The 26,134-nt window shown below is 46.4% G+C and overlaps 1 protein-coding gene across 1 annotated transcript; it reads right to left on the bottom strand.

The window, feature by feature from the left end:
* Positions 1-5,229: 5,229 nt before the first annotated feature.
* ATP5F1D (ATP synthase F1 subunit delta) lies at positions 5,230-11,837 on the bottom strand. The gene is made up of 5 exons (XM_031948039.1): positions 11,418-11,837; positions 9,289-9,442; positions 7,232-7,320; positions 5,873-6,004; positions 5,230-5,403 (listed from the first exon to the last, which is right to left on the bottom strand). The coding sequence occupies exons 1-4, from the start codon at positions 11,565-11,567 to the stop codon at positions 5,879-5,881; spliced, it is 519 nt and encodes a 172-aa protein (XP_031803899.1). The 5' UTR covers positions 11,568-11,837; the 3' UTR covers positions 5,230-5,403; positions 5,873-5,878.
* Positions 11,838-26,134: the final 14,297 nt, after the last annotated feature.

Genomic DNA, 26,134 nt, shown 5'->3' with positions numbered 1-26,134 from the left:
TCCCCCACTCCCCACTTCGCTGCTAAATTTCCTGAGAAAGGTGGGATAGCCCTACTTTCTCTCTCCTTGCCCTTTTGCAATCCAATTTCTGGCCCACCATCTGTCTGCTGAAATTTCTTTTTTCTTTCAAGGTTACCAATGGCCTGATTGCTAAATTTAAGCAGCTTCCCTTCCTCGCTTCCCCTCTTTCCTGGATCCTCCTTGTAACTTCTGATATGGCTGGCCATCTCCTTCCCCTTTCGAGGTCACAACCGCCACACTCTTGGTCTTGACTTTTCTCTCTCCTAAGCAGGCTTCCCATCTTCTTCCTAATCTTTTTTCTTTTTTTTAGGCAATCAGGGTTAAATGACTTGCTCAGGATCACAGCTATTAAGGGGAGGTCACATTTGAACTCAGGTCCTCTTGCCTCCAAGCTTGGTGCTCTATCCAGCGCCCTCCCTAGCTGCCCCCTCTCCTGAGCTCTTAATGGGGATGGCCCCCAAGTTTTGTCCTTGGTGCTTTCCCCCTTAATGCATCATTTCCCGGGCCACTCCTTTTCTCCCATCCACTAGCAGAAGACTCCAGGGTCTGTCTCCAGGGCTACTTTCCCTTCTAATCTTTACACTTGCAATTCCATTGTCTCCAAGGCCTGGAAAGGAAGGAGTTCGGGGCTTCCAGTTTTAGCCAGCTCTTTTATTTTACAAATGAGAAAAGGGGCGTAGGAAGGCCAGTTTCCTCTCTGTTTCACACCTCTGCCTGAATCTCCCACCAAAAGCCTTGCTCCTTTAGGTCCATGGCAAAGGCTGCTGTGTCGGAGGGGGGATTCCTGCCCAGGGACAGTGGCCTCCGGTGTCCTCCCGTGTCCTCCCAGCTCCGGAATTTCTGTGATAACTTCCATTCCAAGGAGAGTTTTACAATGGGAGAGGGCCGTGGGAAGGGGTCAAGAGAAGCCCGGGGCCAGGGGAAGGGCCAGTGGAGGATGGAGGGATCGGACCATGCCGTCTCCGTGGGCCGGAGGCAGCTCCGGGAAAGCTCGGACACGTGACCAGAGCCTTGGAAGGGGAGGGACCCAGGGCAGCGTTGCCTAGTGGAAAGAACCCCACAGGTTCCTGCCCATGACTGAGCAAATGAGTCTGGGTCCGTTTCCCCAGGGAGGTGGCGGGAGGGGAGGAATAGCTTGGAGAAGCACCAAGTCTGACCCCCTCCTCGGCCTTCTGTTACCCACAGCCCAAACCTGCGTTTGTTCTTTCTCAGTCAGGTCCTCCTGGCCGACCCAGCTGGGCTCTCCGCTTCCTATCCCACCCGTGCTCTGTGGTGCTCGGCCACAGCCACACATCCCTAATGCTCCTGGGGCTCACTGTCTAGTGAGTCAGGCCCAAATCCCTCTGCCCGGCCTTCAAGGCCCTCCCGGAGCTGTCCCGCGTCCCAGCCCTGACTCATGCAGCTCTATTCTGAGAAACTGCTCTGCCCGGCTCGGTCACTGTGCCTTCTGACCTCGGCGCTTTGGCTGCATGCATTTTCCTGGAAGGCTCCCCCTCCTCGTCCGGCACCTGTGTAATTCCTTCTTGAAGCGCCTCCCCCACTGCCCTGGCTCCGGACTTTCTGGAATACTTCCTTTACTCTACTTGACAAGTCACCTTTTTGAAATTACCATCATTTGGGAGAGACTGTAGTGGAAAAAGGTCCGTCTTCAGAGCTAGGAAAACCCGAGTTTGCATCAAGTCTTTGGCCAAATTAATCTCTCAGGATTCAAGGTAAATTTAAGACTCTGAGCTCTACAGAGGGCACTTCTTGGGGGGGGGGGGGGGGGGGTTTCCCTATGCCAAAGAAATCAGGGCCCGTCCCTATTACTAGTTTAAATATATTTGTGTTTTATTTCTTAACTAGACTGCAAAAATGGGCTACAAATTCAAATGTATTTAATATTGTGACTTGAGAACTCTAGTAGTTGAATGGTGAAGTGGACAGAGGGCCGGACCGGGAGTTCAAATCTAACTTCAGATACTTCTTAGCAGTAGGAACCTGGACAAGTCGCTTAATCTGCCTCTGTTTTCTCATCTGTAAAATGGAGATACCTATGTTCTGCAATCCACAGTCCTATAGAAATCGTCAGTTATTTTTGTTACAGGTAGTAGACAATTAATAGGCATTTGTTGCATCCAATAAACATTGGCTGAACTGAAGACGCCATCTTGGGCCCCCATTATGCTACTTCAAAGCAGGGATTGTTTTTCCGACTTTCTCCTATTCCCAGGATTTCTCGGTGCCCAGCATTTAGCGGGAGCATAATAAATGCCAGTTAACTGACCCACAGGGCTCCTACCTGGCCTTGGCCATGTGACCGAGCGGGTGGGGATGCCCGGGATCATCTAGAACCTCCCTCTCTGGCCCAGACTGCCATCTGAAAATAGAAGGTACATCTTGTGCTCAGGGGGACAGAGTCTGCCTCCAAAACTAAGCTCCATGTGCTCTCTCGGGATGGAACCCGAAGCTCCCAGAACTCTCCGAGCTGGAAAAGGCCTCAGGGGCATCTCCATCAGACCCAAGCCAGCAAGCCCTCCAGCAATATCCTTCACTCACGCTTATCCCGCCTCCCTCCCGTGGTGGGAACCTCAGTACCTCCCAGGGCAGCTCATTCATCCCCTTCTGAATGGTTCTCTTTGTTCAGAACTTTCCCCCTCACACAGAAGAAATCTGGGCCCTGGAGACCTTCTGTCCCTGCCTAAGAATCAGCCTCCCCTCCCCCCATTTCTAGGTGCTCTAAGCCCGGGGCACACTAGTCCAGCCCATTCCTAGGAAGCAGGGCCAGGCCCTTCCGGGGGGTCACCATTTTGGTTGCCCTTTTATGGGCCCCACAGACCTGGAGCCACCACTCCAGCCGAGGTCTGACTGGCCTTCCCCCTAGCAGTGACTTCTGCCACGCCATTGTGAGAACTCCGGCCCTGCCGGGTACCCCGAGGTCACAGCTTTCCTCTTCTGAGCTGCCCAGCACAGCAACTCCCAGGGAGCTTGGGGAAATGACTACTGAGAAAACGGGCGTCCATGCTCCAGGGGGGAGTCCCCACGCTTGTCCCGGAGGGAGCCCTTGGCTCTTGAGATCAGGGTCTTGGTTCCCAAATCCCCCGTCGATCTCTTACTCATCGGGTGACTGGGAACCAGTCACTTCCTCTGGAGGAAACGGGCGATGGTCTCTGCCTTTCTCCCTCCAGGGCCCAGGCAAAGGGGGAACTTCTGCCAAGGGGAACGTGCTAAGCAAATGGTGGCGCTTGAGGTCCTTGACCTTGCTCTAGGCCACAAGAGGAACAGCTTAAAGCTGCCAGGACTGGGCCCGGGACCCGTCTCACTGGCCAGCGATTGCTGTTGGAGGCAAACTTGGAGAAGGAACACCAGGGTGTCTCCAGGTGGGAGCCTGTCCTCCCCCTGTGGAAGAGCAGGGCCTGATGCTGCCCCCCAGGGAGTCTCCTGCTGAGTCTTCCTTTTTCCTTGCATCTTACTCGCAGAGAAGGCATTATGGGACGGCAGTCAGGAAGCTGGCCCGCAACCTGGCTGGCTGCTCTCCATCACTTACCTTCCCTGGGCCCGTTTCCTCATCTGTAAAAATGTTCCATCTCCTCTCCCCAGGGCCTGGCTCTGGGACCAGGCCTGGAGGTCCCTTCTGGTGGATACTAGGGTCTTGAGTCTCTTCTCGCTGGGGCGAGACCCCTTTGTCCCAGTGGGAGATAGTCCCCTCTAGTTCTTAATCTAGAATGATTCCTCAGCCGCAGGTTGGCAGGAAGGATGAGGAACAGAGATGGTCATTGTTCTAAAGAGTCCTGAGCTTTGCCCAGCCTTCTTCTGCACAAACATCATCTCCTGGGATCCTCCCAGGAACCCTAGGAGCAGCACCCTGCTGCTGCTGGGGATGAGCCCCCAGGCCTTTCTGGACTCCTTTCATTACACCATAATCCCTTTAGCAAATGCCAGTCTGAGGACCTTAGAACATGGCAGAGCTGGGACAGCCAAGTGCATCAAAAGGCAGTTATCAAATATTCAGTTTCAAGTTCAGACCCCAGTTTAGGATTAAGGAAGGGAGGGTGCAGCAAGCCTCAGAGGACCCTCAGACTAGCCTTTGGGGCCAGGACACAAGTCAGATGACTCTGAACTGTGGGGGATGGTCCTGGGATCTTCCAGGCCTGGAAACTGGGGAGGCACCTGAGCTACAAGTCCTAGACTTAAGAGGTTTTTCAGGCTGCCTGGAGAACCTGTGCGACCTCTCCTGGCCCTAATGGTGTGAAAGTCCGAGGTCCTGGAGTTCAAGAAGCCCAGTGAGTGACCAGTCTGCTGGCCAATCAGGACGGGAGGTCGACTCCCATTTCTGCTAAGAGAGCAGCTGGTGGGTCAGTTCTGCTTGGGGAGGTTGGGGTGGGGGTAATAAACAAGCGGCACCTGCTCTCAGCTGGAAGGGACAGGAAGGGCAGGACACCTCCCCAAAGGTCAGATAAGGTACAGTCCTAAAAATAAAAGGTGAGAGAGGTGGGGGCTGCTCCGCCCCTTCTTCAGGCCCCAGGAAGGGCACCCATGTCACAAGAGCTGTTGGTAGAGCCAGGGCAGCTTGGAGGTGGGAGGTTGCCTGGAGAAGCACGTCACAGGACACAGACTTCTTTAGTTCAGAGGGCAGGTTTCCCGAGGGGGTGAGGCCCCCATCGTGGTGGTGTTGAAGAAGCCAGATGCCCACCTCTAGGGAGCCCCCCCCCCCCCCCTGCTATTTCTAGGGAGCCTATGACCCTGGAAGCCAATGTTCTTTCTGCTCCACAGCCTGTGATTTCTCCACTCATGCCCCGAGGGCAAAGGTAATAAACAATAAAACACAATTGGGGGTGTCTGGAGCAGAGGAAGGGAAGGGAGGACCCAGCAGAAACAAGACACCAGCTTCTGGCTTCAAGCCCTTGGGGAGGGAGGCAGGCAGGGGTGGCCAGGCCCCTGGGGAGGATCCTTTCCTGCTGTGACCGATCCGAGGCTCTCCCACATTACTCCCAGTGGGGAACACTGGGAATCCGCCCCCCAGCTTCCTGCAGGCTGGGGGAGGGGCTAACACTGCCAGCAGAAGCCAGGGCTCCTGGCACCAGACAGGGTAGGTACCAGGCCAGGGCTTGGATTTCCTCCCCGGCCCTGGGGGCTTTCTCCTCCCGGCCCTGCCCAAAGCAAAGGGAAAAAAGAGGCTGGGCTCAGGTTCTCACCCAGAACCAAATGACTTGGAACGAAGCAGCCAAATCAAAGTCCAGAACCCTTGTGGATTTTAATGGGGGGTAGGGGGCAGAAACGGGAGGGGAGGGTCTGGGAGTGGACATCTTCCTTCCGGGGTATTTCCTGGTCTCCTCAGCTCAGGGTCACTGTCACGGAGCAGAACAGTCACACCATGTCCAGACGCCTCCAAAGGTCCAGCTCCTGTGGGGCGGAGGAGCAGCGTTAACGAGGGCCTGGGGAGCTCCAGAGACAAGGCTAAGCCCACGGGAACCAGAGGAGGGAGGTCGAGATTGAGTCCATGGCCTCCTCCTCCCTCCCTCCAGCCCGGGTCACAGCTGGTAACTTTTCCCCAGACAGATTAACCAGCTGGGGCAGAGAGTCCCGACTTTCCAACCCCCCCCCCCCAGTGACCCATGTCCCACTTCCTCAGGTCTCAAGAGCTCCAGGGGAGGACCCGCCACCGCCTCCAGGCCTCCCATGGGGGCCTCAGCCCAAGGCATTCCCCCTGCCCACCCCCCTCCACTCCAGAGTTCAGGAGCTGCCTCTCCCCCAGCGGGGCTGCTGCTCCCTGCCCCGCCTCCCCACGGGCTGCTCTGTGCTGCCCTCTCCAGGGTAGGAGGGGCAGCCCCAGCCTGAGCCCCCAGGGAGGGGGGAGGCTGGAGGCCCTCACCCTGGCTCAGGACTCCAGCGCTTTCACAATCGCCTCGTTGGCTTCTATCCGGATCTGAACCTCGGCCCGGGCGGCCTCATCCGACACCCCCGACAGCTCCGAGTGTGCCTTCTCCAAGTTGGACTTGGCGGCCTGAGAATCAATGAGAGGCGAGGCTGTGGGCGGGTGGGGCAGCAGGAGCCCCTCGGAGTGGGCCGGACCCGCCCTCCAGTGCTCCCTCCCAGCTCCCACAGCCGGGCTCCTCAAATGTGGGGATCCCTCTAGACTCTGGGCCCAGCACCCGCCCTCCCCGCCTTTCTGTCAGAGCCCAGCTCCAAGGTCCCCGTGACTCCTCAGAGCTCCGGGCCCCCAGCCGCCCCGTGTTTCCTTATCTGTGTATGCAAAATCCCCCCAACTTTGCAGGCCCTGGCAGAGTGCCCGGTGCATGGCCCCATTGGGTCAGAGAGGAGGGCCGGGCTGGGGGCAGCTTCCTAGGACCTTCCCAGGAAGCCAGGGTCCAGAGCAGGAAGGCTGGAACAGGTGGGTACCCGAGGCCGTCCCAAAGAGGCACCCAGCATCCCAAGCCGGGAGACCAAGGCTCAGCTTGGTGGGGACTCAGCCACCCCGTTGCCAGGTAGGCCCTGATGGGCAGCACTGTGGTGGCAGAGAAGCTGCAGCTGCTCCCGCAGACCCCAAGTGGGATGCCCCCGGTGCCGTCCCAGGACCTAGGTTAAGGGGGAGGCAGCCAAAGGGACTCATGCCAGGGCCTCCTGGGGCCCAGACAATGTCCCCCATTCAACAAGCCTCAATGAGGCCTGCAGGAGACAAGGCTGGGGAGGCGCAGGATCCCTGCTCTCAAGCTCAGCTCTGTCTGTGGCCCTATGTGCTCTGTATATGACTCCTGAGTGGCTGTTTCCCCAAATTCCCTGCTCACACGCCCATCCCCAGTCCAGCCATCCACACCAGCTCGGGCGACTCACTGGCCCCTCACACCTGCCTCCCCGGCCTTCCCGGGCACGATCCCTCAGCCCCAGGTTTGTCTCCTGCCCTGACAGCAGTCCCCAACTGAGAGCTGCCTTTTATCTGGGGCTCTTACAGCCAACCAGCAGTGCAGCTATTTCTGCTCCAGCCTAGAGAAGAGATGGCATTTTCCAGAGGGCTGACAAGAGCAGGCTTCCAAGGCCAGGTCTTCTGAGCGGGGTGGCCCTCCGCCCCCCAGCTCGTGATCTATCATGTCTGCAATGCAGACCTTTGTCTCCTCTCCCCAAGAAGTGGGGGCGGGGGGAGGGGAAGGGCTGCCCCCTGGGAGGGCTGGGAGAGGGAAGGGCTCTTTCAGCAAGGGCCCCCCAACTGGGACACATCCTCAGGGAGAGTACTCACCGCCAGGTCCAGCATGTCCAGAGCCACGGCTTCCTCTGCCAGCAGCTGCACGGAGGAATCAGCGTTCACTGTGACAGACCCGCTGCTCACTGCAGGAGAGCAGAGAAGAGGGGCCCAATGAGGCACGGAACGGCTTGGGCTAAACTTGCGCTTCTGAGAAGGGCCTTGGAGACCCCAAGCTGTGACTGGAGGCTCCTTGACTCTTCTCTGACAAACGATCCTGCAGGGGCTGGATGCCCTACTGGGAAGGGGACCCAACTCCCTCCCACCCCCTTCTGGCAGGGACACCCCCCATCACTGCTGCAGCAGGCCTTCTGCCAGCTGAGACGCCACGCTGCTCCCACTGTTCCCCCTATGTCCTGGGCTCCAGGCCCTGCCTTATCCCGGCCTTCTTCCTCACCACATGTTTGTCTGTCCTATAAGGTGGGCCCAGAATGGCAGACACTGGTCAGAGAAGGCTTGGCCAAAGCAGAGGACAGAAGAGGACGGGGAAGCCCCTCCAAGGGGAACCAGAGGCGCTGGGCAGGATGCAGGCAAATGATTCCCAAGGCACATTCACCCAGTGCCTTAACTTTGCCAAGAGAAACACTTTCATTTTGTCCTTATCACAAGTCTGGGAGGGAGGCCCTGCTATTAGCCCCATTTTACAGAGGAAAGAGAGGTGGAAAGTACAATAACTTGCCCAAGGTTACACGTCTAATAAGTAACTATGGCCTGAATGCATTCAACTCTTCTGGGAAGAGCGGGGGAAAGAGAGGTGGAGGGAAGGAAGGGTAGAGGAGAGGGGGAAAGACGGAGAGGGAATTGGGAGAAAGGGGGGGGGGGGGGGGGGGGGGGGGGGGGGGGGGGGGGGATTTTAGGAAAGACAGAGACAGACACACACACAGAAATATGAAGGTGAGCTTTCTGGGTAAGGCTGCTCTTCACAATGCTTCTAGAATGGACATAAGGTGGTGTAGTTTCTGAGAATATTACAGCTAATATTTCTCTACCTAGAATGAGTTCTTAGGATTATTCTAGTTCAACTCTGTCATTTTACAATGAGGGAAACTGAGGACTACACTGTTTGCTGTTCAGTCCCATTTGACTCCTGATGTTCCCATTTGGGATTTTCTTGGCAGACATTGTAGTGCTTTGCTCATTCCTTTTACAGATAAGGAAACTGAGGCAAACAGGGTTAGGTGACTTGGGGAGGGTAACGGAGCCGGTGCATGTCCGAGGCCACATTTGTACTCGGATTCTCCTGAATCCCGGCTGCCCACTGAGGCCTGCAGAGAAGCACCTGAGTGCCTTTGGAGGTAGCCCATAGCACTCAGGTTAGGAAGCTTTCCCTGAGCCTGAGCATAAATGTGCCTCTGCACTGGTCCTAGTCCTGCCCTTTGGGGACAGGCACAACAAACCTAATCCCAACTCCTAGAATAAAGGACAGACCCTAATCAAAGGTGTCAGACACGAGGATTTGAGCCCCAAATGGTCTGAACCAGATTAAAAAAAAAAATACAATAAAACAAGTACAAGGAACTGAATGTGGATCACAACATTGTATTTCCACTTTTGTTGTTTGCTTGCATTGTTTTCTTTCCCATTTCTTCTTCCCATTTTCTCCCCTTTTTTTGATCTATGCAGCATGATAATTGCAGAAATATGTATAGAAGAACTGTACATGTTTAACATATATTGGATTATTTGTTATCTAGGAGAGGGAGTGGGGCAAAGGGAGGGAGAAAAAATTTAGAACAAAGTTCTGCAAGGGTGAATGCTGAAAACTATCTTTGCATGTATTTTGAAAATAAAAAGCTATCACCTTAAAATAAAGTGGGGGGGGGGGGAAGAAACCTAAACCACAGATTAGTGGGCCCCCAATTCACGTTGAGTTTGACATCACTGCCCTGAATCACAGGAGTTGGTGGCAAAACCAGCTAGGATTAAAGCTTAGTTTTCCTAACTACAAATTCAGTGTTTTTCCCCCTATATCAATGCTGCCTGATTAAAAAATATATAAATATCACTTTCAAAGTTGATAAAGGCCCGGCCAATGGCCTCAAACGTCCACATACCAAAATACTTGGTGGTGGTGCCGTCCTCGGCATGCACGGTCACCACGCCGGGCTTCAGCACCTGCAGGGTGGGCACGTGGGCAGCGAGGATCCCAAAGGCCCCACTCTGGGTTGGAACATCCACCTGCTTCACATTGGCTTCGTTGAAATATACCTGGAGAGGGAGAGAAGGGCAAAGGATCAGTTGCTGACCTTGATCCCATGCCAGAAGGTAAAGCCGCTCCTGGCTTTCTGTCCTCCAAAAGGAGGCAATGGGGAGGCAGAGAAGGTTGTTAAGTCACTTTCCTCGTGACCCCAGGAGGCAGATGGTTCATCTAGTGCACGGATGAGAAAACAGAGTGCTTTGCTCATGGTCACACAGCTGAAAGACAGGGGCATGAACAGGACCTTTCCAAGCCCTGCTGTTTCTGCTTTGTTCTAAGGTGGGAGAAGGCAAACAAGCTTCAGCAGGAAGGCAGCTTGGCGGCAGGCTGGGCTTTAAGGTGGCCTTAGACTCACATGGCAAGAGAGGCTCTGTGTGCTCCAGGCGGCTTTTTCAAAGGGGCCCCAGAGACCTTGACCCAGACTGGCAGAGGGAGTTTCCTCCACTTAGACCAATAAACCCACGAGCTCTGTCTCAATCCCTCCTGACAAAAGGTAGAGAGGAGGCCATAGCTTGGGGGTGTGTGTGTGTCAGAATATCACATCTGGTGAGACCTTAGAACCCAGGAGGTCAGAGCCGGGAGGGCCTATAGGACACAGGATGTCAGAGGTGGGAGGGCCTTTAGAACCCGGGAGGGCCCTTAGAACCAGGAGGTCAGCGCCAGGAGGGCATTTAGAACCCAGGAGGTCAGGGCTGGGAGGGGCCTTAGAACCCAGGAGGTCAGAGCTGGGAGGGCCCTTAGAACCAGGGAGGTCAGGGCTGGGAGGGCCCTTAGAGCCCAGGATGTCAGGGCTGGGAGGGCCCTTAGAACCCGGGAGGTCAGAGCTGAGGGCCCTTAGAGCCCAGGAGGTCAGAGGTGGGAGGGCCCTTAGAACCCAGGATGTCAGAGGTGGGAGGGCCCTTAGAACCCGGGAGGTCAGAGGTGGGAGGGCCCTTAGAACCCGGGAGGTCAGAGCTGGGAGGGCCCTTAGAACCCAGGATGTCAGAGGTGGGAGGGCCCTTAGAACCCGGGAGGTCAGAGCTGGAGGGCCCTTAGAACCCGGGAGGTCAGGGCTGGGAGGGGACTTAGAACCCGGGAGGTCAGGGCTGGGAGGGCCCTTAGAACCCGGGAGGTCAGGGCTGGGAGGGCCCTAGAGCCGGGATGTCAGGGCTGGGAGGGCCCTTAGAACCCGGGAGGTCGGGGCTGGAGGGCCTTAGGAACCCGGGAGGTCAGGGCTGGGAGGGGACTTAGAACCCGGGAGGTCAGGGCTGGGAGGGCCCTAGAACCCGGGAGGTCAGGAGCTGGGAGGGCTCCCTTAGAACCCAGGAGGTCAGGGCTGGGAGGGGCCTTAGAACCCAGGAGGTCAGAGCTGGGAGGGCCCTTAGAGCCCGGGAGGTCAGGGCTGGGAGGGCCCTTAGAGCCCAGGATGTCAGGGCTGGGAGGGCCCTTAGAACCCGGGAGGTCAGAGCTGAGGGCCCTTAGAGCCCAGGAGGTCAGAGGTGGGAGGGGCCTTAGAACCCAGGATGTCAGAGGTGGGAGGGCCCTTAGAACCCGGGAGGTCAGAGCTGGGAGGGCCCTTAGAACCCGGGAGGTCAGAGCTGGGAGGGCCCTTAGAACCTGGGAGGTCAGAGGTGGGAGGGGACTTAGAACCCGGGAGGTCAGAGCCGGGAGGGCCCTCAGGACACAGAGGACGGAGGCGAGGGAGCCCCAGGAGCGGAAGGTCAGCGCTGGAGGATTCCCTAGAGCCCGGGAGGCCGGGGCGGGGGAGGAGTGTGTGTGCTAGAAGCCAGTAGAGCCTTTCGCGCCGGAGCCGGCCGGCCCGGACACCCAGTCTTACAGAGCGGGGGGTGGGGGGGCCGGGAGCGGAGCCGGGTCCCCGGCAGCCCCCGCCCGCGCGGAGTCCCCCGAAGGTCAAGGCCCTCTCGCGCCCCGAACCGCCGCCCCCTCCCGCGGGCGCACCGCGACCCCCCGGGTGAGCCCCCGCCCCGGCAGCCCCCGGGACCGCACCTGCGTGGGGGAGGCGAAGGTGAAGGACATCTGGCCGGGGGCGGCGGCGGCCGGGGCGGCCTCAGCGTAGCCTCGGGCCACGGGGGCCGGGGCCTGGGCTCGGCGCAGCAAGCGGAGGCCGCAGCGACGGAGCAAGGCGGCGGGCAGCATGGCGGCGGCGGCAGACAGTCGGGGCAGCGGGAGGAGAGCGGGCTACCGGGCCAAGGACGGAGAGGTGGGCCGCGCAGGGGAACCTGGGAAAGGCGACGCAGACTACGGCTCCCAATAAGCAACGGGGCGATCCTGGCGCGGAGTTATGACGTAAGCCCCGCTTCCCGTCGGGAGTTGTAGTTTTCCCTCCGGCGACGTCCCGGGATCTCGAGCTTCAGAGTCTGAAGATACACCAAGCGCAGCCCCATCCCCATCTCTGCATCAGCGCCCCACAAACCGCTGCAGCCACGCAGAACAGAACGGACCCGTCGGACCCGTCCGAAGCTGCCTGCCTCCTTGTGCCCCCTGCCCCCCCCCCCCCGGGCCCCTCAGTCCCGCCGGCGCGCGGACGCTGATGCTTCTCCTGCAAACGGCCCCCGGCTGGGCTCCGAGTCTCCCGTCGCTTCGGATTTCTTCTTCCCGCCCAGAGCCTCAGACCCTTGCCGTCCGTTAGCTGCGCGCCCCTGTGCGCGTCACTCCCGCCTGCCTCCCCCTCAGAAAAGCCCAAAATGGCATCGCCGAGTCCGAATCAGGTTCCGGAGTGGCTGACTGGTCCAGTACCGCAGATCAGCAGCAAGCGGCCCGCGCGAACGCTTGGGATGGACTCTCTTACGTTCGCGCATCTTCTGGTTTTTTTCTTATACGTGACATTTCTGTTTGGATAGTTTTTCTAAAACTTTTTATTTTTCAAGACACATGTGTGGACAATTGTCTAATATTATCCCTTGTAAAACCTTGCGTTCTAGTCTTCCTCCCCTTCCCCCACAGGCAAGTAATCCAATACACGGTGGAAATACATGTTAAGTCCAATATATACATGATGTTTATACAATTACCTGCCACACAAGAAAAACCCAACCAAACCTGTTAAAAAAAAGGGGGGAAGCAAAATAAAATGTAAGCAAACAACAACAAAAAGAGTGAAAACGCTGTGTTGTGAACCTCACTCAGTTCCCACAGGCCTCTCTCTGGGTGTAGATGGCTCTCTTTGTCACAAGATCATTGCAACTGGTTTGAATCATCTCATTGTTGGAAAGCCACGTCCATCAGAATTGACCATTGTATAATCTTACTGTTGCCATGTACAATGATCTAGCCCTGCTCATTTCACTCGGCATCAGTTCGTGTAAGTCTCTCCAAGCCTCTCTGAAGTCCTCCTGCTGGTCGTTTGGTACAGAGCAATAATATTCCATAACATTCATATAGCACAACTTATTCAGCCATTCTCCAATTGATGGGCATCCATTCAGTTTCCAGTTTCTTGCCACTACCAAAATAGCCACCAGAAACATTTTTGCACATGTGGGTCCCTTTCCCTCCTTTAAGATTTCTTTGGGATATGAGCCCAGTAGTAGCACTGCTGGATCAAAGGGTATGCACAGTTTGATAGTCCTCTGAGAATAGACCCAAATCGCTCTCCAGAATGGTTGGATCCATTTACAGTTCCACCAACAATGTATCAGTGTCCCAGTTTTCCCCGCATCCCCTCCAACATTCATCATTATCTCTTCCCATTATCTTAGCCAATCTGAGAAGTGTGTAGGGCTGTCTCAGAGTTATCTTAATTTGCATTTCTCTGATCAATAGTGATTTGATTTTTTGGGGTTTTTTTTTTTGAGCTGTTGAAATTCTGCTGTTTATACAGTACAGCACCTTCTTTGATGAGGATGTGACACGTCCAGAGGTCCTGTGCCAGTGTTTCCTATTTCATGAAATCAACTCCAGAGTTCTCTTGCAAGACCTTAAGTGTGTCCTTGGATTGTTTCTTCTTCTGACTACTGTGTGAGTGCTTGCCCTGTGTGAGTTCTCCATGAATAGTTTTTTAGGCAAGTGTATGTTTGACATTGGAACTATGTGGCCAGCCCATCAGAATTTCACTCTTTGCAGTAGAAATTGAATGCTTGGCAATTTAACTCAAGAAAGGACTTCACTTAAAAAAGAAAAAAAAAAAAAAAAAAAAAGAAAGAAAGAAAGGACTTACTTCCTCATCCTACCGGTGATCTCCAGAATCTTCCCAAGACAATTTAAATAGAAACGATTCCATTTCCTGGCACAGCAGTGGCAAAATGTCCAGCTTTTATGGCACACAATAATGGCTCTAAAGACCTTCAGTTTGGCAGGCAGCCTAAAATCTCTTTCCGCCCTTTCTTTTCTTTAAAGTCTCCCAAACACTGACCGATCTCTGGCAATGTATATCAACCTCATCATCTACGTGGACATCTCTGGAAAGTTTACCGCCAAGATAAATGAACTTATCTACAGTATTCAAAACTTCTCCAGTTACTATAATTCATAGTTCCATGTATGAATGGTATGGTGCTGGCTGGCAGAGCACCTGTGTTTTTTGGTGTAATTGTTTGGCCAAAATTAACACAAGCAGCAGAGAATCAATCCTTATTTTGTGGGATCTCAGTTCCAGAGGCTGCCTTGAGTGTACAATCATCTACAAGCAAACAAAAATCATGCACCATTCTCCCTCTACTTTAGTCCCAGCTTGTAGTTTTTTTCAAGTTAAATAACTTACCATCAGTGAAATAGCTGACCTTGATATCATGCTCTACCTCATTGAAGGCATCTGACAAAATTGCTGAAAATATGCTAAAAAGCTCTAGCTCCCACACTTCATGAAAAAGACTGAAGTCTAGGAACCACTTGTCCATAGTTACTGAGGCTGAAAGCAACACTTCCAATATTCAAACCTGGATCCTCCTATTCCAAATGGAAGGCTCTTTCCAAATCACCTAACCCTCCTGCCAGCTTCCAGGAAGTGTAGTCCCAAATCCTCATGCTGTAAATGAAGAAACAAGTTCAGAGGGAAAGAAATTTGCTTAAAGTTACACAAATGTCTAAATGATTCACTGATTACAGCATATTAACTATTCTATCTGAAAATTTTCAGTAAAAGTTCAGATTAATCTGCTTCAGGACATTCATGGCCTTGTACACTATGGGGTAGTGGGTAGAGTGCTAGTTTGAATGCCAAGAAGACTTGCCACTGTAGTTCTGACTAGAGCCGAGTTGTCTGACTGACCCTCAGTTTGTTAATCTGTAATAATGACTATATGAAGCTGGGGTTAACTTTGTTCTTTTTGGCCCCAGAGGACATAATTAGGATCAATGGAGGTTTGGTAATACTATGGATATAATTTATCTACATTTTAACAAAGTGTTTGGCAAAGTTTCTCATGTTAATCTTTCAAAAGATATGAAAGGATGAGGGCTGGATGATAGTAGAATTATATGGATCTAGATCCAGGGGAGTGACTGGACCTAAAGGTAGCCATTAATATAAAAATTTTTTTCTCCTTTATTATTTATATTTCATAGCAAAATTACAATCACAGAACTTTTGTTAGAGAATATTCTGACAGATGATAATTTTGATCTTCCATGAAAATAGTATATATCTTTATGACATACTTGTGATTAGAGATTTAAGAAACATATGTTCAATTATAACTAGTCAGAGTTAGATTTATATTTATATTAATTGTAGATTTGCTTTAAAATTTAATGCATCCTAAAGGGTATTTACACAATTAAGCAGGGAGATAATATTCTCCTTACAATGAACACATTTTATATCTCTGAAAAAATCAAATATGAAATGTAAAATCAAATAAATATGTCAAGACTTTGTGTGTGTGTGTGTGTGTGTGTGTGTATGTGTGTATGAAAGGGGGAACAAAAAGAGAGAGAGAGGTAGGAGGAAGAGAGAGAGGGGGAGGGAGAAGGAAAAGAAGAGGAAGGAGAGGGGAGAGAGAGAGAGAGAAAAAGAGAGAGAGAGAGAGAAGAGAGAGAGAGAAGGAGATGGAGAGGCAGAGAGAGAGGGAGAAGGAGAGAGAGAGAGAGAGAGGGAGAAGGAGAGGGAGAGGAAGAGATTTATTTCATTTTACTGAAAAAATTAACTACATTTTGTATTAGGGATTGCTTTCATTTATTTTAATACAAGGAATTTTACTTACATAAAGAATACAAGGTATATTTGCCTAGATAGTTTCTACACAAGTTAATTCATTAATTTTGCATTTCCAAAACTGTAGGTAATACTTTACGTAAACTATGTCTGGAACTTATAAAATTTCTAGTTTTAGAAGGTCTGATTCAGTCTATCTTTGGCAAGATTAGCCCAGTTTTCTAGACTATTCCTTCTCATATAGAATAACTTTAACTATATCTGAGAACAGTGAAATCTTCAGTAAGAGAATTGTGTCACAAATGATGAAGTCTTTTGTTTTTATAAATTTAGGTCCTTGGTATATAATTGGAATTACTTTATTTGAATTCTTTTGTTAAAGAACTTATAAGTCTAAAGTATTTTATAAGGTATCTTATGTCTCATAAATTTAGTAGCCATTAATTCTTTTTTCCCCCAAGGGAACAAAATTATTTATCGTTGCACAGCTTTGTACTGTTAAATAGTAGTGTACTTTACCGTATAGAGGAATACATTTTTGATTTACAAGATGTTAACAAAAGTTCAAGTTGAAGGTTTTTTGCAGAGGGATACAAGCATTTCTCAATAACTGTCCACTAACCATTAATTCTTGATGTCATCTTAGTAGGAGATCTATAGTGGAGTGCCTCAGGGATCTGTACTGGACTCTGCTGTTTAATGCTTTGTACCAATAACTTGGATGCCTTAGTGCTAAATGGCCTATTTATCAAATTTGCTGATGACAGAAATGGGAGGACTAGTAGAGGAACAGCTAAGACATTGGACAATAGCATCCAAAAAGGACTGAAAAGATGAACTGTGAGTGTACAGAAAAGCTCCTGCTGTGATTTTATCTGTGGAGAAAACTCTTGATATATCTTCCTTAAATTAAAAACTCGTTCCACCAACAAAAACCTCCAATTCTTCCATAATTTATAGTTTCAGACAGTTGCTTAGGACATTGAGAGGTTAGGTAGGTTGTCCATGATCACACATACTATCTGTCAGAGGCAGGAGGTGGTTCCAGGTCTTCCTGATTCTAAAGCTGGACCTTTATCAACTCTTCTAATCAGAGATTTAATATGGACATTTAAATGTAAAGTCTTAAAGTTTGAAAACATAAGAACTCTCATCAAGAGCAGGCTCATTTCAGAAAAGCCTGAAAAGACTTACATGAACTGAAGCTGAGTGAAGTGAGCAGAACCAGGAGAACACTATACACAGTAACAGCAGGAGTGTGTGATAAACAACTGTGATGGACTTGACTCTTCTCAGCAATGTGGTGATTAAAAACAATTCCTATAGACTTGAGATGGAAAGTGCCATCCTGATAAGAGAACCATAGAGACTGAATGTGGATTAAAGCATACTATTTTCACCTTTTCCTCTCTCTCTCTCTCTCTCTCTCTCTCTCTCTCTCTCTCTCTCTCTCTCTCTCTCTCTCTTTTGAGTTTGCTCTTTCTTATTGTTGTTTCCCTTTTGTTCTGATTTTTCTTTCACAACATGACTAATATGATTGTACATGTATAACCTATATCAGATTGCTTATTGTCTTGAGGAGAGGGGAGGTAAGGAAAGGAGGGAGAAAAAAAATTTTGGAACTCAAAATCTTACAAAAATAAATGTTGAGGGGCAGTTAGGTAAAGTCAGGAGGAACTGGGTTCAAATTTAGCCTCAGACACTTAACACTTTCTGGCTGTGTCACCCTGGGCAAGTCACTTAACCCCAATTGCCTCAGGGAAAAATGAATATTGAAAAATATCTTCATGTGTAATTAGAAAAAAAAAATGCTATTTAAAAAACCTCATCAATAAAATGATTAGCCATGATTCCAGAGGGCCAATGATAAAGCATTCTAGCCATTTCCTGACAGAGGAAGGATCAATTTAGGTTGTAGAATGAGACATATATTTTTTGGACACTACCAGTGTGGAAATTTGTTTTGCTTGACCATGTAAAAGGGATTTTTGCCATATCATACCTTCACCCAATGAGTGGAAGATGGCAAAGAGAGAAATTGGGGAAAATGTATTTAATTAATAAAAAGTTTTAATACAGATAGGTGCGGTAGGGGTGTTGGGATGGTTGCTGAAAGGCTGATTATTGGAGCTCAAGGATTTTGAGTTGTATTAGTGTCAACACCAAGTGTGAGACCAAAATGGTCATCTCCTCTCCTCCTCCCCCCCCCAAAAAGTTACAGGGCCATCAGGCTGCTTGAGGAGGGTCCTCTAAAGTCATGCCTCATTGGAAAAGTAGCAGGCTAAAGCTTCCTTGCTAATCAGCATTGGGATAGGACCCATAAATGGTATTGCATTTCCAGATTGAGTTTAATAGAGATATCCAGGCTAAAAACCAACAGAAAACAAACAAACAAAATTTACAAGAGATATCCAGCTTAAAACCAAAAGAAAACAAACAAAATTTACAAGAATATGATAAAAGAGATATGACGACCTCAGTTTGTCTGAAAAGGATATGGGAATTTCAGTGCATTGAATAAACCCTTAAACAATAGCAGAAGAAAAGAGTTGAGAGAAGCAGAGTTCTAGACTCAAGAGAGATAGTTTGTTTTTATACTGGTCTAGTCTGAACACATCTGGAGTATAATGTTTGAGTTCTGGGGTCATGTTTTAAGAAAGACATTGATAAGATGAGAATAACCCAGAGAAAGATGACCCAGTATTGTAGGCTTTGAGACTATCCCAGGATTATTTGAAGGAACTGGGGATGTTTAGCCTGGAGAAGAGAAGGCTTAAGATGGTCAGTCAGTTAATGGCATTTATTAAATACCTACTAGGTGCCAGGCTTAAGGGACCATGCTCCCTGTCTTTCAGGTACTTGAGGAGCTGTTTTAGATTTCTGCTGTTTGTGTCAAAAGAACCAGAAAGCAGAGTTAAAAGCATTGGGCAGGAGATGCAAAGAAGCAGATGGATTTGATGTAAAGAAAAAAAGAAACAGACCTACCTTGGAGTGGGAGCAAGTAGATTTGCTTTCATCTGAGGTCTTCAAATGGAACATTCATGAGAACTTCTCTTGTTGGAAAGTCAATCAGTATACCATCAGGCATTTGGTAAGTGCCTGCTATGTGCCAGGCACTGTGCTAAGGGCACAAAGAAAAGTATAAGACAGTTCCTGCCCTCAAAGAGCTAACGGGAAAAACAACATGCAAACAACCAAACAAGGTATCTACTAACAGGATAAAACGAAGTAATCAATAGAGGGAAGAAACTATCATTAAGAAATATCAAATTGACAAAAATTGCCGGGAAAACAGAAAATAATATCTCAGAAACTCAGTATAGACCTACATCTCACACCCCACACCAAAATAAGATCAAAATGGGTACATGATTTGGGCATAAAGAATGATACCATAAACAAATTAGGAGAGTAAGGAATAATTTAGTTGTCAGATCATTGGAGAAGGGAGGAATTTATGATCAAAGAATTAGAGAGCATTACAAAAGGCAAAATGGACAACTTTGATTACATTAAATTAAAAAGATTTTTCACAAACAAAACCAACAGAACCAAGATTAAAACAACAAATTGTCTCTATGGTCTCAAAAACAACAAAGCTGGAAAAAATCTTTACAGCCAATGTTTCTAATAAAGGCCTCATTTCAGGGCAGCTAGGTGCTATAGTGGATAGAGCACCAGCCCTGATCTCAGGAGGGCCTGAGTTCAAATTTGGTCTCAGACATTTAACACTTCCTAGCTGTATTACCCTGGGCAAGTCACTTAATCCCAACTGCTTCAGCAAAAAAAAAAAAAAAAAAAAAAAAAAAAAAAAAAAAAAAAAAAAAAAGGCCTCATTTCAAAACTATATAAAGAATTATGTCAAATTTATAAGACTACAAGTCATTCCCTAATTGATAAATGGTCAAAGGATATAAACCTACAATTTTCAGATGATAAAATTAAAGACATATATAGTCATTTGAAAAAATGTTCTAAATCATTGTTGATGAGAGAAATGCAAATTAAAACAACTCTAAGGTACTACTTCACACCTCTCAGATTGGCTAAAATGACAGGAAAAAATAATGATAAATGTTGGAGGGGATGTGGGAAAATTGGGACACTAATGTATTGTTTGGTGGAGTAGTAAACTGATCCAACAGCAGTGCCATGACTGGCTCTGTATCTGGGAAAATTATAAAAGAGGGAAAAGGATTCACATGTGCAACAATGTTTATAGCAGTTCTTTCTGTGGTAGCAAAGAAATGAAAAATAAGTAGATGTCCATCAATTAGAGAATTGTTGAACAAGTTGTGGTATATGCAGATAATGGAATATTATTGTTTTATAAAAAATGATGAACAAGATGATTTTAGAAAGACCTGGAAAGATTTACACAAACTGATGCTGAGCAAAACAAGCAGAATCAGGAATACATTGTACACAGTAACAGCAAGAATGTTGCGATGATTATCTATGAAAAACTTGGCTCTTCTCAGAGGTTTAGCAATCTAAAGCAATCCCAATAGACTATGAACAGAAAATGCCATCTGCATCCAGAAAAAGGATTACAGAGACTGAATGTAAATCAACACATGTAATGTTTACATCTTTTTCTGTTTTCTTTTATCCCATGATTTTTCTTTTTTGCTCTGATTTTTCTCTCCCAACAGATTAATAAAACTATATGTATTAAAAATAAATAAATTTTAACAAAGAAGTATTGGGAAAGGCTTATTTTTTTCCTCAATAGTATTTTAAATTTTCTAATTACATGTAAAGAAAGTTTTCAACAATAATTTTTAAATGTTTTTATTTTCTCCAGTTACATGTAAAACATCATCTTTTTTTTTTTGGTTATACATGTACATTCATTTTTTTAGATGGTTAAATCTAAGAATTTATTCAAATTAGAACATATTTCAGAAAATATATAGAGTAAATTAACTCTACTTCTGAGAATGGGATAACAAAAAATAGAGATTAAAATTTTATTCAAGAAAATACTACCCAAATCAGTGGAAAGGCAAGCTAGAAATCAAAGACATATCAAACAGATCAAACAGCCAGTTTCTCCTACATGTCTATTGCTTCCAAAAAAAATTTTTTTCTCAGAATATCTGGAGTTATTCTTTTTCTTTCCTTTAATTTTTTAAAATTGAAGCGTTTTATTTACAAAACACATGCTTGGGTAATTTTTCAACATTGACCCTTGCAAAACTTTGAGTTTCAAATTTTCCCCTCCTTCCCCCACCTCCTCCCCTAGATAGCAGGTAATCCAATACATGTTAAATTACATTCATTTTTTACAATTTTTTTTGAGAGGCAATTGGAATTAATTGACTTGCCCAGTGTCACACATCTAGTAAATATTAAGTGTTTGTGGTCAAAATTGAAATCCAGTCCTCAGGAATTGAGGGCTGGTGCTCTATCCAATGTGCCAGCCATCTAGCTGCTCCGATTTTTAGATATTTCCATATTAATTATGTTGGGAGAGATAAATCAGAATAAAAGAGGAAAATCATGAGGAAAAAAGAAGAAAAATGTAAACATAATATCAACATTCATTTTTGTAAGATTTTGTGTTCCAAAATTTTTTCCTTTCTTCCCTTTCCCCCAAGACAGCAGGCAATCTGATATAGATATCTTTTTAAACATATTTCTACATTTGTCATGTTGTGTGAAAAAAAAAAAGACTATTGTATCCCAAAAAGATCATAAAAAAGGGAAAAGGACCCACATGTGCAAAAATGTTTATAGCAGGCCTTTTTTGTAGTGACAAGGAACTGGAAACTGAATAGATGCCCATCACTTGGGGAATGGATGCATAAGTTATGGTATATGAATGTCATGGAATATTATTGTTCTATAAGAAACGATCAGCAGGATGATTTCAGAAAGGCCTGGAGAGACTTCCATGAACTGATGCTAAGGAAGTGAGCAGAATCAAAAGAACATTGTACATAGCAACAACAAGCTTATATGGTGATCAACTGTGATGGACTTGACTCTTTTTTTTTTTTAAATTAAAGCTTTTTATTTTCAAAACATATGCATGGATAATTTTTCAACATTGACCCTTGCAAAACCTTGTGTTCCGAATTCCCCCCCATTCCTCCACTCCCTCCTCTATATGGCAAGTAATTCAATATATATTAAACATGTTAAAAAATTATGGACATATTTTGGACATTGGACATTATGGACATATGGACATTTTCAAAACATAAGGTTTTGAAAGGGTGAATGTTGAAAACTATTATTGCATGTATTTTGAAAAATAAAAAGTTAGCAAAAAATAGATCTAATTAAAAAAGATAAGGCAGTGTTAAAGGGTACCCTGGATAATGCATTAATATCAATCCTAAATATGTATGTACCAAGTGGTATTTCATCCATATTCCTGGATGACAAGTTAAGAGAGCTACAAGAAAAAATAGACAGCAAAACTATACTAATGGAGGATCCCAACATCACTCTATCAGAACTAGATAAATCAAACCACAAAATAAACAAGAAATTAAGGTACTAAATAGAATTTTTGGAAAATTAGCTATGATAGCTTTGGAGAGAACTGAATGGGGACAGAAAAGAATATAATTTAAAAAAAGAAAAAAAATCAGACTAAAATTACATGAGAAAGAAAAAAATAAAACCACCCTACAAGTAAACAATAACAGCAACAACAAAAGGTGAAAATAGTATCCTTTGATCCACTTTTAGTTTCCATAGTTCTCTCTTGGGATGTGATTGGCATTTTCCATTCCAAGTCTATTAGAATTGCCTTGAATCATAGCATTGTTGAGAAGAGACAAGTCCATCACAGTTGGTCATCACATAATCTTGTTGTTACTATGTACAATGTTTTCTTGATTCTGCTCCCTGCACTCAAATTCAGTTCTCATAGGTCTTTCCCTTTCCCTACTCCCCAGGGTTTTGCTTCTGACCACCACTTCCCTCAAACAGCCCTTCCCCCTTCTTATCCTTTTTCCCTTCTATTTCTGTTCTCCCTTCTATTTACTTCTCCCTTTCCTTTTCCCCTTAGGAAAGACTTTTTATAGAAGATAAGATTGTAATGGGATTTGAATAAAGTCAGATAAGCAAGAGGGTAGAGATAAATAGGTACATAGAGGTCAGTCAATAAAAAGGCCTATATAGAATTAGGACATGGAAATGTCTTTTAATTGGAATGGGAATAAGGCTATTGTCACTGGACTAAAGAGTATGTATTAGGTGAAAGAAGTCTGGAAAGATATGTGTGGATGAGGGGCAAATTACAAAAATCTCTGAATGCCAAATGGAACTTTTATATTTAATCCTAGAAGTGATAGGGAGAAACTTTTATTGAGCAGAAGAATGATTAAAATTGATAAAAATTTTACTTTAATGGCTAGAAACTGGAAACTGAATGAATGTCCATCAGTTGGAGAATGGCTGAATAAATTGTGGTATATGAATATTATGGAATATTATTGTTCTGTAAGAAATGACCAACAGGATGATTTCAGAAAGGCCTGGAGAGACTTACACGAACTGATGCTGAGTGAAATGAGCAGGACCAGGAGATCATTGTATATTTCAACAACAATACTATATGATGACCAGCTCTGATGGACCAGGCCATCCTCAGCAACGAGATCAACCAAATCATTTCCAATGGAGCAGTAATGAACTGAACCAGCTACGCCCAGAGAAAGAACTCTGGGAGTTGACTAAAAACCATTACATTGAATTCCCAGTCCCTATATTTATGCCCACCTGCATTTTTGATTTCCTTCACAAGCTAATTGTACGATATTTCAGAGCCCGATTCTTTTTGTACAGCAAAATAATGTTTTGGTCATGTATACTTATTGTGTATCTAATTTATATTTTAATATATTTAACATCTACTGGTCATCCTGCCATCTGGGGGAGGGGGTGGGGGGTAAGAGGTGAAAAATTGGAACAAGAGGTTTGGCAATTGTTAATGCTGTAAAGTTACCCATGCATATAACCTGTAAATAAAAGGCTATTAAATAAAAAAAAAAAAATTTACTTTAGGAAGATCAATTTGACATCTGAGTGGAGGCTGGACTGGAATAAAGACTTACTGTAAGCTATTGGAATAATTTAAGAGTGAAGTGATGAGAGCCTGTACAAGGTGATAGTCATATCAAAGGAGAGAAGGGTGCAACTTTATAAAGGCCAAATCACCAGGCCTTGGCAATAGACTAGATTCGGGGCAGTGAGAGATAGTAAAGAACTGAGAGTGACATCTGGATTTTGAGTTTAAGTGATTGGGGGAATAGTGATGCTCTCTAAAGTAATTGAGAAATTAGGAAAGGGAGAGAGCTTCTGGGGGGAAATAGTAAGTTAATTAAATCATTCAAAGAAGCCTCCCACATCTAGTACCTAGTCACTGATGTGTTAGATTAAATGTCTCTCTTGAAGTTTTATACACAAAATATCCAAGATCCTCCAAGATCTCATAAAGTTGTAAAGTTTTGGAAACGTTAAAGCTTGAATCCAGGGATTTGTAACCTGGTATCTGCAAACTTTATGCACACATATATACATATGTGTCGACATATACATTGTATACATGTACAATTATATGTATATATACTTATATGTACCTATCTACATATTGATAACTGCATTTCAACACAATTAGTTTCCTTTGGAATTTTATATATTTTATTTTTTTGCATTAAAAATTTTTTTTTCAGAGAAGAAATCCCTGCATTTTCCAGGATTGACTCTTAAAAGGGTTCAAGACACAAAGAATGTTAAAGGTCCCTGCTCTACCATCAGTTCTTGTGACTTTTCTGGCCTGTTTCATTTTAGCAGGTATGTTTGTCTATGCTCCAACCAAATTAGATGATTTTTGCTCCTGAAACATGAACATTCAAATCCTTTCTTTTTTCCCTACTGTTCTTCTTCTTTTTTTTTTTTTTTAAATAGCTTTTTATTTACAAGTTATATACATGGGTAATTTTAAAGCAGTGACAATTGCCAAACCTTTTGTTCCAATTTTTCCCTTCTTTCCCCTCATCCCCTCCCCCAGATGGCAGGTTGACCAATACATGTTAAATATGTTAAAGTATAAGTTAAATACAATATATATATATATACATGTCCAAACAGTTTTTGTGCTGTATAAAAAGAATCGGACTTTGAAATACTGTACTATTAGCCTGTGAAGGAAATCAAAAATGCAGACGGACAAAAATAGAGGAATTGGGAATTCTATGCAGTGGTTCATAGTCATCTCCCAGAGTGCTTTTGAGGGGTGTAGCTGGTTCAATTCATTACTGCTCCATTGGAACTGATTTGGTTCATCTCATTGTTGAAGAGGGCCACATCCATCAGAATTGATCATCATATAGTATTGTTGTTGAAGTATATAATGACCTTTTGGTCCTGCTCATTTCACTCGGCATCGGTTCATGTAAGTTTCTCCAGACTTTTCTGAAATCATCCTGCTGGTCATTTCTTACAGAATAATAATATTCCATAATATTCATATACCTCAATTTATTCAGTCATTCTCCAAGTGATGGGCATCCACTCAGTTTCCAGTTTCTGGCCACTACAAAGAGACCTGCCACAAACATTCTTGCACATACAGGTCCCTTTCCCTTCTTTATGATCTCTTTGGGATATAAGCCCCCTACTGTTCTTTTGATGTGAAACTGCTACCTGGGCTTTATAGCCCAACTCCAATGCCACTGCCTCCAAGAAGCCTTCCCTTGAGACCCTGGGTTGATGAGAAGACTGAAAGCTGCTTTGTGCGATCTGAGGGCCATCATGAAATACAGAATTTTAGAGTTAGCTTTTCACATTCTGGTGTCTCTTACTAGAGTGTGAGCTCTGTCAGGGCAGGGACTCTGTCTTCTAGAAATTTTATACAAGGTGATTTAAAAAATTCCAATTCAGATACTGTCAAGGAGGACCAAGAAAAAAAAATGTTGTGATTCTCCAAAGAATCACAGGATGTCAGAGCTGGGAGAGCCCTTAGAACACAGAATATCAGGTCTGGAAGGACCGTTAGAATACAGGATGTCACAGAAGGTATCTTAGAATAGATAATATCAGGGCTTAGAGAGACGCAGAAAATGGAGTCTCAGAGCTAGGGGGAGAAGGCTTAGAACAGTGAATGTCAGAGCTTAAAATCAATCTTGTTTAATTTCATAATTTTGCAGATGAGAAAGTTGAGGCTCAGAGTGGGGGAGGCATTTTTCTAAAGCCTCACAGATAATAAAGGGGCTCTTTATAAACTACATCTGACAGCTTATGGTGACATGACCTAGATCCTAGGAATGGACAAGGTTTATCCTGAGAGTGAGGGTTTCGTTCGTCATCTGCTGGAATATGTGGGGCAGAAATGTCTCCATCAGTGTCCCTGATCCCTGCTCTCTCCTGGTGCTTCCAGGCTAAGTGGGGAAGTCAGGCTTTTACACTTCCAAGGTGGAAAATTCTCTGGAGCCACCAGAGGGCGCCACCCTACCAAAGATGGGGCTCTGGGAACCGTCTAGGGTACCATTCTGGCTTCGGAGAAGAGGATGCTCTTAGAGCAGATTGTCAGAGCTGGGGGACCTTAGAGCTGGAAGGATCCTGAGAACCCAGCATGTCAGAACTGCGGGGC

The sequence above is a fragment of the Sarcophilus harrisii genome, chromosome 1 (genome assembly GCF_902635505.1).
Source record: "Sarcophilus harrisii chromosome 1, mSarHar1.11, whole genome shotgun sequence".
Classification (NCBI taxonomy): Eukaryota; Metazoa; Chordata; class Mammalia; order Dasyuromorphia; family Dasyuridae; genus Sarcophilus; species Sarcophilus harrisii.
This window is presented reverse-complemented; position numbering and strand designations above follow the sequence as displayed.

Bases quoted from the DNA above. Each gene is read 5' to 3' on its own strand.
- ATP5F1D (XM_031948039.1), bottom strand. From the start codon at position 11,567: ATGCTGCCCGCCGCCTTGCTCCGTCGCTGCGGCCTCCGCTTGCTGCGC. The intron at 9,443-11,417 runs GTGCGGTCCCGG...CTCCCTCTCCAG, and splicing joins CCTTCGCCTCCCCCACGCAG to GTATATTTCAACGAAGCCAA. The intron at 6,005-7,231 runs GTGAGTACTCTC...ATTGATTCTCAG, and splicing joins TGGACATGCTGGACCTGGCG to GCCGCCAAGTCCAACTTGGA.